The 16267-nt window shown below is 37.0% G+C and overlaps 2 protein-coding genes across 4 annotated transcripts; both read right to left on the minus strand.

The window, feature by feature from the left end:
* Nucleotides 1-1267: 1267 nt before the first annotated feature.
* Nucleotides 1268-2847, minus strand: LOC113336687. The gene is made up of 2 exons (XM_026582332.1): nt 2185-2847; nt 1268-2111 (listed from the first exon to the last, which is right to left on the minus strand). The coding sequence occupies exons 1-2, from the start codon at nt 2803-2805 to the stop codon at nt 1290-1292; spliced, it is 1443 nt and encodes a 480-aa protein (XP_026438117.1). The 5' UTR covers nt 2806-2847; the 3' UTR covers nt 1268-1289.
* An 8744-nt stretch (nt 2848-11591) lies between these two features.
* On the minus strand, nt 11592-15173 carry LOC113336722. 3 transcript variants are annotated; one of them, XM_026582390.1, is made up of 9 exons: nt 14810-15173; nt 13985-14223; nt 13825-13882; nt 13612-13722; nt 13108-13527; nt 12745-12804; nt 12232-12642; nt 12069-12128; nt 11592-11963 (listed from the first exon to the last, which is right to left on the minus strand). In XM_026582390.1, exons 2-9 carry the CDS (start codon nt 14221-14223, stop codon nt 11895-11897), a joined length of 1428 nt encoding a protein of 475 aa, XP_026438175.1. In that variant the 5' UTR covers nt 14810-15173; the 3' UTR covers nt 11592-11894. The 3 variants fall into 3 exon arrangements, with proteins under 3 accessions (XP_026438175.1, XP_026438174.1, XP_026438176.1); XM_026582389.1 differs by having other exon boundaries at nt 13985-14231; XM_026582391.1 differs by lacking the exon at nt 14810-15173 and having other exon boundaries at nt 12064-12128; nt 13985-14725.
* Nucleotides 15174-16267: the final 1094 nt, after the last annotated feature.

Consider the following 16267-nt stretch of genomic DNA (forward strand, 5'->3'; position numbering starts at 1 on the left):
TTGAGTTTGTTTTTGGTGAACAATAAGAAGACCCATGTGGTTGGGCAACATTTGTAGTCTCGTATGGTGGTTGATTTGGTATTTGATATGCGTTCAACATATCAGATATATACAAGTTCAACCTTTTAAGGATGTAGAAACGGGATTCATATACTTGAAACCCGTATTTCTTGAATGTTGCCATTCATACTGCAATATTGCACCATTGGGGACTTGAACCTGGGATCTCCTGGACCGCATCAACCTTTAAGGAACAGAGATGACCAGCTGAGCTAGCTACCCGTTTTGAATATCAATTAAACAAATTCAATTACAACTTCAGTCTCAGCGTTCAGTTTGCAACGATTCACTTGCGTCATCAGAGATACCCAATTGTTTATAGTTGCTGATTATATTATAACAACTTTACAAACCAGCATCATCATGGTTTTTAGGATTCCTACTTTCCTGATAAAATTGATTAAAAATATTCCTCCAAAACGCGGTTTGTTGTTGTTGAACACCATTGATAGGGTCAAGCACGGAAGAATATACCTTCTGCAAATAGCTTGTATCTTCATTCCGACTTTACTTTACTTTGAACCGTGAATTTTCAGTGCCGGAGTATTTTGTGTTTCCCCGAAACTTGTCCTTTTTTTTGAACATTTTTTTTCCAGATTTAGGCCCAAAATTGATTAAAAATATTCCTTCAAAGCGCATTTTGTTGTTGTTGAACACCATTGATACGGTCAAGCACGAAAGAATATACCTTCTACAAATAACTTATATCTTCATCCCGACTTTACTTTGAACCACGAACTATCGGTGCTGGAGTATTTTGTGTTTCCGTAGAACTTATCATTTTTTTGAACATTTATTTTTTCCAGATCTAGGCCCACGTAGAAAGCTTTCAAAAATAACTAAACGAAGAAGTTTGAGAGTAGAAAAGATTTGTTGAAAATGATGGTTGTAAAAAGTGTGGTTTTGAAAGTGAAAAGAGTTGAATTTATAAACGATGGAATTTAGAGCCTTTAGATGAACTAGACATTGTCGGCTAGATTGGTTGTACAATAGAGAATGAATATGGCGGGGTGCACGTAAGAAGCAATGTAATCCTGGCCTCAGCTGTGATGGCCACAAATGGTATTATAACCAGAATTCAGAATCAATTTTTGGAGATAAAATTACAAATGCCAAAAACAAATAATTAGATAAGAGAACGGGAATATAAAATTGAGAAACATATTTTCCAAATTTTCTTGTTAGATCTGAAACAATGGTTGTAATCAGCAGAGAAAAAAGGTTGTGTTCTATAAATAACTTTGAGGTTTTTCTTTTTTTGAAGCAAACGTTCGAGGTAATGTTATGATAAAGATAATTGTTTGCTGCCCCACATTTACTAGCATTTCCAAAACAATCATTAGATTACGTAATGCCCCGAAGCGGTCCTCTGTCTGTCGAGCTTCTGGTGTAAGTTCTAATATTGCCCTCTCAATATTTTCCTCCACTTTCTGATCAAATGATCCATGGCTTCTTAAGGAAGAGTAATCATCAACTAATGGCTGAAACCATGTTTGTAATAACAGCTGTCTGACGTCCTTGGCCAGAAGGATTTTTCCATCTCTTATACCAGCAAGTAATTCTGTTGTGATGAAGTTAACGAAATGGCGATGTGGCGAATAGAATTTCTTGTGCAGGTTTGCCAGCTCCTGTTGGTTAGTCCACATAATTGCAAACTCCTCGGCCGCTTGCCGATGTACCAGAATGTCAAGCAACCATAAAAGGTTAAAGACTTGTATATATATCTGTTCGTCTACACCCCTATCTACATGCCGATGAATCAAGTAGTCGACTCTAGCTTTTCTAAATAGATTCAGCAAAGAATTTAAACAGCTTTGACATGAGGATTGTATAATTTTGTTGCATGTTTCAGCGTAATTCATATCACAGTCGTTTCGTCTTAGATGTTTTAACACCAAGGATCTTCCGACATGTCGACCTTCATCGTCTTCGGTCGTAAGTGCCACCTTCATTATGTGAGAAAGTGCGTTACCTTCTCCAACCCACTGGACAGCCCCCAAGTATTCTAAACATGAATGTATGCATGTCTGGAAACTGAGTAATTCAAGAACCTGCGAATCAATTAGAACTGTCAGAACACAAAAATATTTGCCATCAACATATATATATCATCATAATACTCACATTCAACAACTGAACCTTGAACCCTAATGCTCCTCCTCCAGCCATAGGACCCGGATTCACCAAAAACGGGCGAGCTAAAGATGCAATAACTAGCAAGCTATCCATAACAATTGCTTCTAAAGAGTAGTTAACCTTATAAAAATTCCTGTATCTTACAAAACCAATAAATAAAGAGAGAAACGCAATCGAACCAAGAATGGGTATTGATTGATAGAATCCTAACAATGGTACGATTGCATATTTTAGAACTGGGAATTTGGAAAGTAGATTTAGTCGGTTTAAGAATGGGATGATATACACAGATACTAGTACACATAACTCTGTAGCTGGAATTTTCGGAGTATAATTTTCTGATTTCTCATATAATGACGCAGTTGCCATACAGATTGTACTACTACTCTTTGATGTGAAAATATTACTAGGGTATTGTAGGGTTTCTAGTGACACAAATTGGAGTTTGTGTTTCTGGCTGGTGATTAATAGCAGGGGATTAGGAGATGACAATATTGTGAGATTTCCATGGACTGGTGACAACATGGGTTTGAGTTTTCTAAAGGTTTGGTATTGATAATCACAAGGATGGATTGCAGCAAGACGAAGAACACAAGAAGAAGAAGCCATAACTTGCTGCGTTTGTGTATGTCAAACAGTATAAAAAGGCAAAAAAGCTTATGAAGGCACCCAGAATACAACTACCAGCACACATATGGGTGCCTTTCCATGGGATCTCCAGGTAACCTATCGAACTTACCATTGGTACACCCCCAAACAAACTAGTACCCTCTTAGCAGCCATGGAAAGTGGAAATTGTAAAACTATCCTTACTTTTGATAGGCTTCATAAATATCCTTGTCCATTATATTATTATCCTTAATACAAAAACAAGGAAATTTAATTAATTATACTTTCCTTTAATACCCCTCTGCGACTTTTGTGCACTTTTATTCTTTAGATCTAGAAACAATTTTTCTTTCCTTTCTCCGCCATCACCACCATCCCTCTCCATCACCGTCACCTTACCACCGCCACCATTTCCATCTCTGCAATCACCACCACCACCATCGCTATCCCTACCAGCACCACCACAACCATCTCCAATATCAACAAATTAGTGATGAATCAAAGAGAAACTAATCTTCTTAAACTAATCTCCTTTTCACTGAACCAAGTCATGTTGTCAGTCGGCATGGATCATCTGATCGTTTTCCAGATGGTTAAGACAGCATTTGAACCCGAGACAAATCAGGAAACAATAGGTACGAGTTAATGGAGTTTTGAGTTGTATTTCAGATTACTATTAGCGAAGACACGGGGAAGAATACCTTATGCTACTGCCGTTGATATAATGGCTATGATTGAGGATTAAATGAAGTTTTAGAATCACAAAGAAACTTCTACTTCTGATTTTATAAGCTTGTTGCAAGGGAGAAAGACACAGATGATGGAGATGCTGTTACCGAAAATTGGTTAGCTTCTGAATTAGAGAATCAGAAAAAATTGATTGCATCTGTCGGAATTTGAAGGAATTGGGGATTTTTCTCCCGGTTCTGAAATTTAATTAAAGGGGATCTAAACTGAGTCTGAGATGGAAGTCAAGATGGGTTTGGATTGAAGAGATGAAGCTGCAATTGATCGAGAAAAGATTGAAACATAAATGGGTTTGGTACTGTATAAGGGAAACATTAGCTGAGCTGTGAACATATGGAGGTCAAGACAAGGTAATAGTGTTGAGATGATGGTGGCTGATCTTGGTGTTAATTTCAATTTGCAGTAGAAGATGAGATAGTGATATTGGATGTTGCGATGAATGCCTGAATTACATTAGATGTATGTTAGGAATTTTCTACAGGAATTGAGATGCAGTGAGTCATGGTGTTGTTTCAATTGGGTTTTGAGTTGTTTGTTACAGGAAGTTACAAGAATAACGTGAAGATTTGAAAATGGAAATTATGTATTTGTCTGAGATAGAGATTGCAGATGTCTGGAGGTGGTTGTTGAATACTGTGGTTCAAGAGCGACATGGATGATGATATTGATGTATGTAGATTAGATGGAAATCGAGCTGCAGTTGATGGCAGTGATGTTGTTGAATATGGATAATGTAGCAGGTGTAGGCACATGTAACTCTGTTGATCTGCAAAACAGGAGGAGTTGGTGGACTTGGTTGTGCTTTGTTGCTTACTGAAACAGGCAGTGCAACTGAAGTGCAAGGTGTTGGTTATTACAGGTGCAGGTAATGAATTGGCTGGATCAATTGAGTTGTGTTGGAGGAGCAGTTGCGAGCAATGGATGGTGTGTTGTGGTTCAGAGGTAGTGCAGCTGGAGTTGTTTGTGATTGCAGCTGGTGCTGTTTTGAATGCGTAAGGCTTGAATCGACTGAAATTGAATGGCTGTGGGTGCTGGTTAGATGCCTTTTTCTGGTGTTATTGTGCTTGTGGCGTGGAACTGTGGTGACTGCAGTGGGTGATAAGAAACTGCAAAAGTGGAGCTGTTGCTAGTACAATGAAGCTGCAAACTACTGTTTAGAAGGGTTTGTGAAGTGTTGCATATCTGTTGCTGCTGGAATTGAGATAGAGGTCAAGTTACAGCTGCAAGGGAGAAAATGAAGGAGATAGGTGGAGGCTTTTGAGTTGCAGATAAGAAGGGAATGAAGTGATTGTGTTGAAATGGTGGTTTTGTGTTGAAGACTATGGTGCTCAGATTTAGAAGGGGATATGGAAAGGGTTTTTCTCAGGCATGGAATAGATGATGGCAGTCGATAAGGCTGTGGGCTTGAGCAATGAGTGGCTGCTACAGGGTTGGTGATGTTGCTGCCAAGGCATTGCAGCATTGCAGATGAAGTGAATCTGTGGCTTATAGTTTTGCTGGCTTATAGATTAGTTTGTTTTTCCTTTAAATTGAGTCTGATAGTAACAGCATACAGCTCTAATGTTAGGACTGGAATTTTGAATCTCGGGATTTAAATAAGATAACTGAAACGTCTTCCTTCCCATTTGATTCATGCTTGCATGGATTGTTTTGGAGTGGATTGCAAGAGAATAGAGATTGCAACATCTATTGTTGATCCAACTGAAATGGATAAACACTCATTGTTGATCCAATTTAAATGGATAAACTATCGTTGTTGATACAAAATTATCTGAACCGATGGTGGATCTTTGTTGGTGGATCTGAAACTACAGCTAATGAAATGGTAGCATTTTTTCCATCAGCATGGATAAACATCCATTGTTAATCCAACTGCAATGGATAAACTTCTACTGTTGATCCAACTGCAATGGATCAGCTTCTACTGTTGATCCAACTGCAATGGATAAACTTCCATTGTTGATCCAACTGAAATGGATCAACTACTTTTGTTGATACAAAAGTATCTAAACCAACGGTGGCGGTGGTGGGTGGATCATCTACTGTTGTTGATCCCTAAATTGGATCAACATATGCTGTTGATCCTTTTTTTTTTCTGGATCAACTATTGTTGTTGATGTGATATATATATTCTATAAGTTTCGGTGGTGTCACTTCCATGGATACCAAAGATGCTGATGCAATGTATACCAATGGTAATGATGCTGGGAATAATTACGGAAATGGATAAACACCCACTATTGATCCAACTGAAATGGATAAACACCCACTGTTGATTCAATTTAAATGGATAAACTACCATTGTTGATACAAAATTATTTGAAACGATAGTGGCGGCGGTGATGGTGGCGGTGGTTGTTGTTATGGATTATTAATGGTGGTTGATGGTTTGGTTGGTGGATCTAAAACTGCAACTAATGAAATGGTAGCATTTTTTCCATCAGCATGAATAAACATCCATTGTTGATCCAACTGCAATGGATAAACTTCTATTGTTGATCCAACTGAAATGGATAAAATCCATTGTTGATCCAACTGAAATTGATCAACTACTTTCGTTGATACAAAAGTATCTGAACCAACGGTGGCGGCGATGGGTGGATCAACTACTGTTATTGATCCCTAAATTGGATCAACATATGTTGTTGATCCCTTTTTTTGGTGATGATTGCATCAGTGGCGGGGGGGGGGGGGGGGGGGGGGGGGGGGAATGGCGGTGATTGCATCAGTGGTGGTGGCGGTGGCTGTGGACTAGTGGTGGCGCCAGTGGTGGTGGTGGTGCAATGGTGGTGGAGTGGTAGCGGAAGAAATTTGTTCCATTTTGAAATAAAAAAAAATATTATATAGGTGAGGGTATTAAAATAATCTAATATTAAATGGATAGGGTTATTAAAAAATGAGGAACATATTTATTGTTGCATAAGAATATATTTATAGGGAGTCAAAAATAGGACATATAATTAATATACCCCCATGGAAACAGGGAGAAAGAGCAAACAGAAAGGAAAGTAGAGCAAAAGGAGAGAAGGCGGAAGGAGGGGTGAAGTATATTTCTTTCCAGCTCCTATTTGCATTGCTAAAAGATAGACGCATTTTCAAAACTTTGAAAAGGAGACTTTTGCACACCTGTAGCCGAAGAATGAGTTGAATTAGCAACCACACCGTACAAACTCCAAATGGTCACTGCTAACAGCATATACCAGATCTCGTTGTAGTTTTTTGCCCAAGTCTTTTCTGCTCCATAGGCATCACCAACAGCTGTCAATTACCTCCTTAAGAAAGTAGCTCCAAACGGAGTTAGCAAGGGAGCAATGGAGATCCAAGGTTCCCATCTCATCTCAGAAAATGCACTTTCCCTCAACATTTAGACCTCTTTGAATCAGGATATCCTTAGTGGGGAGTCTGTTTCTAATTGCACACCAGAAGAAGAATGCCAATCTTGGATGGACATGTTTTTTCCAAATTACCTTGTAAAGCTGATGATCCCAAGTTGGAGAAGATTACTGGAAGAGTGACAAGACTTAACAGAGGATTCTTTGTCTGCATTAAGCTTCCAATATACAGTCTTTCTCATTCAAGTTGTTTGAGTATCCCTGCAGATTGGTGTAAATTTCTACCAAATTAGCTCTGCACAGCTGCATTTTTAAATTCAACTCACCGCCTTGACTGAATGCACGCAGCACCAACTTCACTTATGAGTTTACCTTTGCATCTGGATTTAAAATATGGAACAGGGTAAAGATGCTTAGAATCAGTTTCAACTAGCCAAGGACCCTCCCAGAACCTGATTGAGTTGCCTCTATTAGCTTTTAAAATGACATTATTTTTAAGTAAAGCTTGTAGTTTATTATTTCCAATCCACAAAGAGACCCCATAAGCATAGTAGGAGTTTTAGAAAGGCATATTTTATGTGATTACATCTTTCCAAAGCGTCTCATCTTCTTCTACAAATTTCCACAACCATTTAACTAGTAAAGCATCATTCATGGCAGAAAATCACCTTATCCCCAAACCACCCATCCGTTTAACCAGGTGGAGCTTGCTGCCATTATTCGTCTCATGCCATAAGAAGTCTTGCACGATCTTTTCAATCTGGTTAGCAACAGATTTAAGCATCTCAAATAGAGACATGAAATAATTAAGTTGGCCAGTCGGAGAGCACACTGCCGATTAGTGTAACTTTACCAGCCCTTGAGAGAAAACCCCTATTCGTACCTGCTAGAGTCTTTGAGTACACCTACCGATAACCTTCGACCACTTCGTTGTGCCTTTTCACTTATCTCCAAGGGGAGACCCAAGTAAGTAGTAGGCAATAAATCAATGTAGCATCCAAAACCAAAGGCAAATGGAGCTGTCACCAGAAAACCCCACACCAAACCAAAGAGGTCGCTTTTAGCAAAATTTATCTTAAGACCTGATATTAACTCAAAGCAAATCATAATTGTGCGGACATGGTTAGCATAAGCATTGATAAAAACCCTTCCCGAGGAAGATTTTATTTTGCCGACCAGGTGTCTGCATCTGGTTAGTAGTTTACTTAATTAGAATTTCTGTAACTACAGAGAGCAATGGTACCAAACGCTGCTAGTTAAATAAATTCTGGCAAGTGGCAGCATGCGTAAAGTTCATGTCATTTTAACAAGGAACTCTAACGCTTCATCTCATTTTAAACGTGTCCTGCAGCAATAACACCCACTTTCTAAAAACAAGAAAGAAAAAAAACACCACGAAAGTGTATAATCAAAGTTAAAAACATGCAGAACTTGAAAAATAGGATAGGGTCTAATTAACTCGATGGTTACATGTCATTTTTAGCTGGTTAACATGAAAGATCTGTAATAGACAGAAATAAGACGACTGAAAAATTGGTTACATGTGCAAGATCTATTAGAAGCTTGAAGTCATTTCAGACCAGTGCGCAAAAAGAATATAGGTAACAAATATTTCTGTGATGACCAGAAGCACATAGTGTTAAGGGCCAAACCTCTAGAGTACAACATGGAACATCCTAGTCAACAAAAATATCCAATTGAATTATGTGTCTAAATACTCCAAATTTAAAGCAAAAACTCAAGGGTCCAATCACCAGTCTGAGACATTGATTGATGCTGAAGATAGATATACATCAAGTGCACCTAAGTAGAAAGATATATGATTTCTACTCTTTAAGGTATTAGTTGCTCAAACACTCTCGAAGAGTTCTTACCTGTTCTTCAGTACGATATCTGATGAAGCTGGTAGTTTAGTAAGCTCACTCAATCTGCATAAAAAATTCAATAAGTTAATACTTTCTTAACCTGCAATGGAATTTTTACCTGCTGCATTTAATATATGACGAATCCATCTGCATTAGGACTTAGGAGAATCCAACATCACGATGAACTTAAATTTTTAATGACCTCTAGTAAACTAAAATATAATGTATAGCCTGCTCTCTCTTCTCCCATGTCAACCTCTTGTCCACATGCTTGCATCCAATGTGCGGTGAATTGTTTTAGACGAATTCAACTGTATTTTGGAAAATTTTCCGGAAGAAACTAATGCTATATATAACTCACTGAGCTATACAGCATATGCAGTATCAAATCCGCCTATAATCCAGTGAACCAGTCAGCAGAACGGATACTTTGATCAAACCCAAATGAAAAATATTCTTCACTTTTTACCCAAGTAAACTTGTTTGCCACAATCCCTGCATCAAACAACAGCGGAGAAAAATGAATTAAAGTCAAACAAAAAGATGAACGAGAGAGGGAAAGAGAAAACTAAAAAATATAAGTTAGAGTGAGAGTGAGAGAAAGAGAGCAGTAACAAATATTAGACTCACCAGAATCCCCACAGGCGAGTCATTTTGAAATTTGCAAGTAATGCATCTTTTATATGTTACTTTTTTCTTTTATAATAGCAGTAATCTTGTTTAACAGAAATGGCAGAGACAGTTCAATAATTTTTTTTCATACGAAAAGAAAATTTTATTAAGAGAATAAACCTTGAGAGTTACTGGCAGATTCATCCGCCACTAGAGCATCATTTAACCAAGAAGGCATACTATGGTGCCATTCCTGTATGTTTGTAAAAGATAAAAGCTTCTTTCGCAATTACATCTGCGACATTATTTCCTTCACGAAGGACAAAACTACAAGTCCATGTGCTAAAGCTATTAAGTAAAATAACTGCATCTGCAATAATGTTTGCATTAGTCCAGTTGACTGCTCCTTTTCTTCCATTTATCGCATTTACTACTCCCTGACAATCTCCTTCCAGATGGAGATGATCGATGTCTTTACTCTTTGCCCAATTTATAGCTTCAAGAGCAGCCAATGCCTCTGCTTGTTCTGGATCTAGTGCCCTTGTGCGATGTCCCCTAGCTATATAGCTTGTGCCTGCAAAATCTTGACAAATCAGTCCAATCCCTGTGAGTTTGTTATGCTTACACCATGCTGCATCAAAATTCACTTTACTGATGTTAGCTCCTGGTTTGGTCCAATTTCTTGGCTGATTATCATGCAATCTTACACTTCTGTTATGGGTTTGAGAACCCTGAATTCTGAGCCAATCAGCCATATGGTTCTTAACTAGGATAACAATATCCTCAGTTTTAACCTGCACCTGTTCAAAAACAACACTGCATCTAATTTTCCAGGTGTGCCACATTGTGAAACAAATGCAGTACAGTTGGGAAGTGTTAGATGGCCTATTATTGCAGTCCTTATCAAACCAAGATTTCATCCATTGGTGAATATCTTTCCCCTGAAGAAGTTGAGCACAGTTATAGTCAATATTATTGAGAATAGTTGTAAAAACATTACACTCAGCAAAGAGATGTTGATGGGACTCCATATGATTCCCAGAGGGCAAACATCCTGGGTATGACTAGAGTATCTAGAGATCTTATCCCTAGTTGGAAGGCATTGATGTAGGAATTTCCAAAGTAAATGCTGGACTTTAATGGGCAGTTTAGTCTTCCAGACAGCTTTCCAATCAATCATATCACTATTAGCAGGTTTGGTTTGAGAAGAATTTAAGATGACTCTATAAGCAGTTTTGGTAGAGAAAATACCGTTGCTAGCAGGTTTCCACATAATAGAGTCTTTACCCTGATTAGGGATTCTAATTTCCTCAATAGCAGCAACTGTATCTCTATCAAAAAGAGCAACAAGAGTGTCGGTTTTCCAGGTTCTAGTAGTATTATCTATCAAGTTTGAAACTTTACTGATACCTGCAGACACAAAGTTAGATTTTGGGTGACCATTCATGCTAGGAATCCAGTTGTCTTTCCAGATTGATATCTCAGTACCATCACCTATCTGCCAGCAATAAAATTTTCTAATGATGTCTATGCCATCACAAATCTCCTTCCATATCCAAGAACCCTGTCTAGGAAAGAACACAATTAAGAGGATTTAGACCATTAAAATATTTATGCCTAAGGAGAGTTGCCCAAGGGACATCAGGATCTAAGAGCATTCTCCATGCCAACTTGGCTAAGAGAGCTTGATTAAGGATTGCAGACTGTCTAATGTTCAAACCACCAAGGTCTTTAGGAAGAGCAACATGATTCCATTTTTTGGAATAAATACCTTTTTCACCTTGTTTCTTATTCCACCAGAATCTTCTTTGGGAAGCATCCATTTTATCAGTAATGGTTTTAGGCATGGGAAACACTGCCATGTGATGGCGGGCTAAAGACCCTAGAACAGATTGTGTTAGAGTAGTCTTACCAGGCTGAGCAATAATATATTTAGACTGCCAGGGAGATAGTCTGTCATTGAATTTATCCAGCAAAGGAGCAAAAGATTCTCCTTTATTCTTTTGAAGCAACAATGGGACACCAAGGTACTTATCCTGCAAAGCCAATCTCTTAATGTTCAAAGTATTAGCTATTTCAGTTTTGATATTATTTGGTACCTTAGGGCTGAAAGCCAAGCCAGATTGCTAATGCGGTTACTTGTCAACAATAAGAACATCCAGAAATGTTGTTATGTTGCCTAAAATTGTTAATGCGGTTACTCGTCAACAGATAAACATAAGAACACAAATAAAACTATCAAAAGTTGTGGATTTCTTAAGTGGAGGATTTTTACATTGTATTTGATTAGAGATGAAGAATTATTCAAAAGAAAAGTAAACCTAAGAATCTCGACTACTACATATGGTTTCAGTAAACCTACGAATCTAGTCTACTACATACGCTTTCACTTCCCTCATTCTATCTATTTATTATCTCAGAGCACAATTCATATGATTTTTGGTAATGAATACCAAGGCTTGAGAAATATACCAAACTATCTAAGAACACAATTCATAGATTTTTCCCTATACAGCAAATTTATCAAAACTATCTATATACCCAGAAAATTTCCCTTCTCATAGTTAGCAACCATGTCTGCCAATTTCATCTGGAGATGCCCCTGTTCAGTCAAAAAAATAAATAAATGAAGATGGTTAGATAAATATATATACAAGTCTAAAAATAATAAGAAAATAAAGGACTTAATCCAAACAAAATACCTCACCTTAATCTTTGAGTATTCAGTTAAACTCTTCTTAGCATCAACAAAGCATGCTACTAGAATCTGCAACATAAGAAAGCGCCAAGACGGTCATTCCTTATCATAATGATTATTATTTTCTATAGGCATGTAAAGCAATGTTTATACGAAATGAATTTACAGATACCTCGAAAGCCTGTTTCTCGCATATGTAAGAGTCAACCGCAACCGTGACATGATCATGTTCTTTGACACGACTCTCTTTGATGATTTCAGAATGCATTTTCTTCATCAAACTGTTCACTTTGTTGTAACTTTTGTTGCTTACTTGAAGAGTAAAGCTGACTCCCCACAGCTTGATATCACTCCCTACACCAGTCCCTATTTGCACTATGGAATCAGCAGTCTTGGTTCCTAGTGCAGTCCCTACTTGCACTTTAGAATCAAAAGTCTTGGTCCCAACTCCAGTACGTACTTGCACTTTAGAATCGGCTTTTTCGACGCAACACTCCACATTACAAGCGTCAACATTTGTGACCAGACAGAGGTTTTTCTCATAGGTAGTAATTATGTCTGCCAGCTTCATCTGGAGATGCCCCTGTTCAGTCCAGAAAACACAAAGTTGGTTAGACAAATATATACACCTATAAGCTTTAAAATCATAAGATTTGAGGGACTATATCCAAATGGAAGACCTCACCTTAAACTTTAAGTATTTTTTTAAACTGTTCTTGGCATCAATAAAGCATGCTACTAGAATCTGAAACATAAGAAAGTAATGATTATCATACTCTATACGTAAAGCAATGTTTATACATATAGAATCAGATGACAGATGCATGAACATTGATGAAGGAAGAAATAATTATCATATTATATATGCAAAGCAAGGTTCATATTCTATATGTAAAGCAATGTTAATACAACATGAAACTAAAAATACCTTAAAAGCCTGTTTCTCAGATAGGTAAGAGTCGACTAAAATCGTGACACGGCCATGTGCAAAGCAGGGTTCATATTCTATATGTAAAGCAATGTTTACACAACATGAAACTAAAAATACCTTAAAAGCTTGTTTCTCAGATAGGTAAGAGTCGACTAAAATCGTGACACGGCCGTGTTCTTTAACAAGACTCTCTTTGATAATTTCAGCGTGCATTTTCTCTATCAAAACATCCAAGTTATCGTAACTTCTGCTCCTTATTTCAAGACTAAAGCCGACTCTCCACAGCTGAACTTCAGGCCCTATTCGTTTCTCAGAATCAGCAGTCTTAGTCCCTGCTCCAGTTCCTGCTACTTGTTCCACCCTGGGAGCTTTCCCGAAATTTACAAGATTCCCTCCAACACAACACTCCAGATTACATGGTTTAGCTTTTGTGAACAAAGAGAGGTTCTTGACGTTCTTTGTGTCGAAGTCACCATTTGGAACATAATCTGGAAAGTTATTAAATCCTCTGATACAAGTCTTCTCGTCACCTATTTCCTGAAAAATGAAACAGAAAACATTATGAATTATGGAAAGTAAACTATTTGTTAAATAGTAAAGTTGGTTTGTATTGAGATTTACCTCAACCACACCACAGATGCAGTCCCCATTGAGTTTAACTTGTACCAAATCCCCTTTGGTGAATGGAAGATTCTTCTTGAATATATGTTTCTTATAGAACCACCCACATATCTGAAGAGAGAAAAAAACAAATTATTGCATACTCAAAAACAAGCCAAACAAATATTCAAAGATAAACTAAAAGATATATGCAAAAAGGCAAGTAAATCTTACCCATAGTACCAAAGCTTTAACAACATCAATACCAACACCAGCAAATTTTTCCTCAAACCTACACAAACAAAAACAAAAAAATGTCAGACACCAAACTATAACAATGTATATACAAACCACTTGTTAAGTAAACAGATGACAATAACACAAATACACCAACCATCTCCTAGAGGGAAATCCACCAGCCTTTGTAGCTGAGTTGTCTTTCATACAGGAAGATATGATGAACTGACTCTTCTTTGAAACCTTGTAGCTGAGAGAGCTGATGTTTCCTAGACCAATTACCTTTTTGGCATGCATTATTGATGGAGGGTAAAAGGTGTTTTTACTAGTTTTAAGAAACGGATACTTCTTAAAACTAGTAATGGCTATAGTGCTGCTTAGTGCACAGGCCATCATCTAGAAAGCTTTACAGAAAAACCTATTAGTAAAACAAGTAACTAGAACAAGTATAAAATTTGTAGAAACACTAAATAGCCTCCACAACCATTCAAGGATGAAGAACATCACCATTTCAATTTCAATCATCATCCAAATTTCAATGTAGGTTTTAGTAAACAAAATAAGATTACTATCAATAAGTTTGAAAGATTATAGAAACTACTAACAGTTTCCAAAGAAGATCAAAATCAACAAAATTACCACAACAATTTTAAGTTGGAAGAAAATCTAGGTTTTAGAAAACCAAAATAAGATTAATCAACAAAATTACCACAACAATTTTAAGTTGGAAGAAAATCTAGGTTTTAGAAAACAAAAATAAGATTAATAATCAGTATCAATCAGCAAGATTACCAAATCGAACCAAAAACGAATTATTTCCAATACATTACCCAAAAATCCCTAAAAATCTTACGAAATGATCAATACTATTTCAACTAAGAGATCAAATTTAACAGAACTAATTGAACAAATGTAACTAAAACAATCTAATCGAAAGAATAAACATGAAAATCGAAAGATAAAAACCCTAGAAATTTCTCACCTCTCTTTGAGAGGTTGCAAAGAAGAGAGAATGATACTTCCCAGGAGAGAGAAAATCAAAGCCACTGGAACAGAAACTGATAAAAAAGAGTGATGAACATTATATTTATAATAAGATATGTAGACTGGGTCGGTCGTAATACTTCTCTTGAGAGTGTTGGATGATCATCCGGTAGTCTCTGATTATCAAAAGGAAGGAACACAGTCCTCCCTAGTTTATCATCACCGACTGATATTACAACATTAAACCCATAGGGTTTACAGCAAGATGAGCACACGAAAAAAAACTGATGTATGATCATCATTTTTGATGAAACTGAGACAGAAGAGAGAAAAGAAAGAAGGAGGGAGTGTTGTAGTTTTGATTTTTCTTTCTTTTTTGGAAGTGAAGAGACTAGTCCTGTAGTGGTCATATTTCCATCTCATCATATGTACGTAATAGAGATGTAATGGACGGTCAGGATTTTTAGATATGTGTCGTTATCTAATCCTTAGTGTACTTGACTTTTTTAACCGCACCTAACATTTCTCAATTTTACTTATACTTACCACCTTAGAATTTACCGGCATTTTGGCGTTCGTCTTTTCATTTTTTGCGACACTGGGACGAAACTAAACAAACACTCTAATTTCTCTCAAAACAGCTCTGGTCAAATATCTAATGTTATGGAAGGTTGTTTTTCTTGTTTTTTTTTTTTTTCGAAAAAGCATATAATTTTTCTAAACCACAGAAAACAGTACATATTTGCATATATTTTCTTTTTTTATCAGCAAAGTAAAATTCTTCATTGATTAAAAAAGGGAGTACAAAAGAATTGTACCATCCAAAGCGAGTACATGGAGAAAAGGAAAAGAAAGAACAAGAGAGGAGATGAACAAGAAAGATACAGAGAAAGCAACCTAAAATAGTTGCACCTAAGGAAATTGAAAGTGTGTCAATTTCCAATTCTTAATAACAGTTTCAAAAGAAACCTGCTGAAACTCGGTAAAACATAATGGCATGTGAAAAACCATATTTTGCTTTAGAAATAACCCCTGGAAGCTCAATTTTCTTCTCCGAGAAGACTCTAGCATTTCTTTCCAACCAAATTGACCAGGTTACCATAGCAGGTATCATAGCCCACAATCTTTTTTGCGACTTCGTCAAATCCTAGGCATGCCAGGTGCATAGAAGAGTCTTCATCGAGAGAGGGAGGACAAAAGAAAATTGAAGTTCACTCCTAAAATGGTTCCACAACCCTTGAGCAAAAAGAGTGAATAAATAAATTATTCATAGTTTCGATTTCACCACAAAACAAGCCACTACCAATTTGCATACCTCTGCGCCTAAGAAAATCCTTCGTTGAAATTTTATTTTGAAGAACACACCAAATGAAAAAGGCAATTTTAGGAGGATATGGCAGTCCCCAAATATGCTTGAAGATTCGGCTATCAAGACATGATATCAAATCTTGATGAA

Source organism: Papaver somniferum, unplaced genomic scaffold (assembly GCF_003573695.1).
Source record: "Papaver somniferum cultivar HN1 unplaced genomic scaffold, ASM357369v1 unplaced-scaffold_154, whole genome shotgun sequence".
Lineage (NCBI taxonomy): Eukaryota > Viridiplantae > Streptophyta > Magnoliopsida > Ranunculales > Papaveraceae > Papaver > Papaver somniferum.

What these genes read in the sequence shown, in the direction of transcription:
- LOC113336722 (XM_026582390.1), bottom strand. Translation starts at nt 14,223, where the DNA reads ATGATGGCCTGTGCACTAAGCAGCACTATAGCCATTACTAGTTTTAAG. An exon ending in GGATTTCCCTCTAGGAGATG is followed by an intron (nt 13,883 to 13,984) that starts GTTGGTGTATTT and finishes TTGTTTGTGTAG; the next exon opens with GTTTGAGGAAAAATTTGCTG. An exon ending in CTGAATACTCAAAGATTAAG is followed by an intron (nt 11,964 to 12,068) that starts GTGAGGTATTTT and finishes TTGACTGAACAG; the next exon opens with GGGCATCTCCAGATGAAATT.
- LOC113336687 (XM_026582332.1), bottom strand. Translation starts at nt 2,805, where the DNA reads ATGGCTTCTTCTTCTTGTGTTCTTCGTCTTGCTGCAATCCATCCTTGT. An exon ending in TCAAGGTTCAGTTGTTGAAT is followed by an intron (nt 2,112 to 2,184) that starts GTGAGTATTATG and finishes ATTGATTCGCAG; the next exon opens with GTTCTTGAATTACTCAGTTT.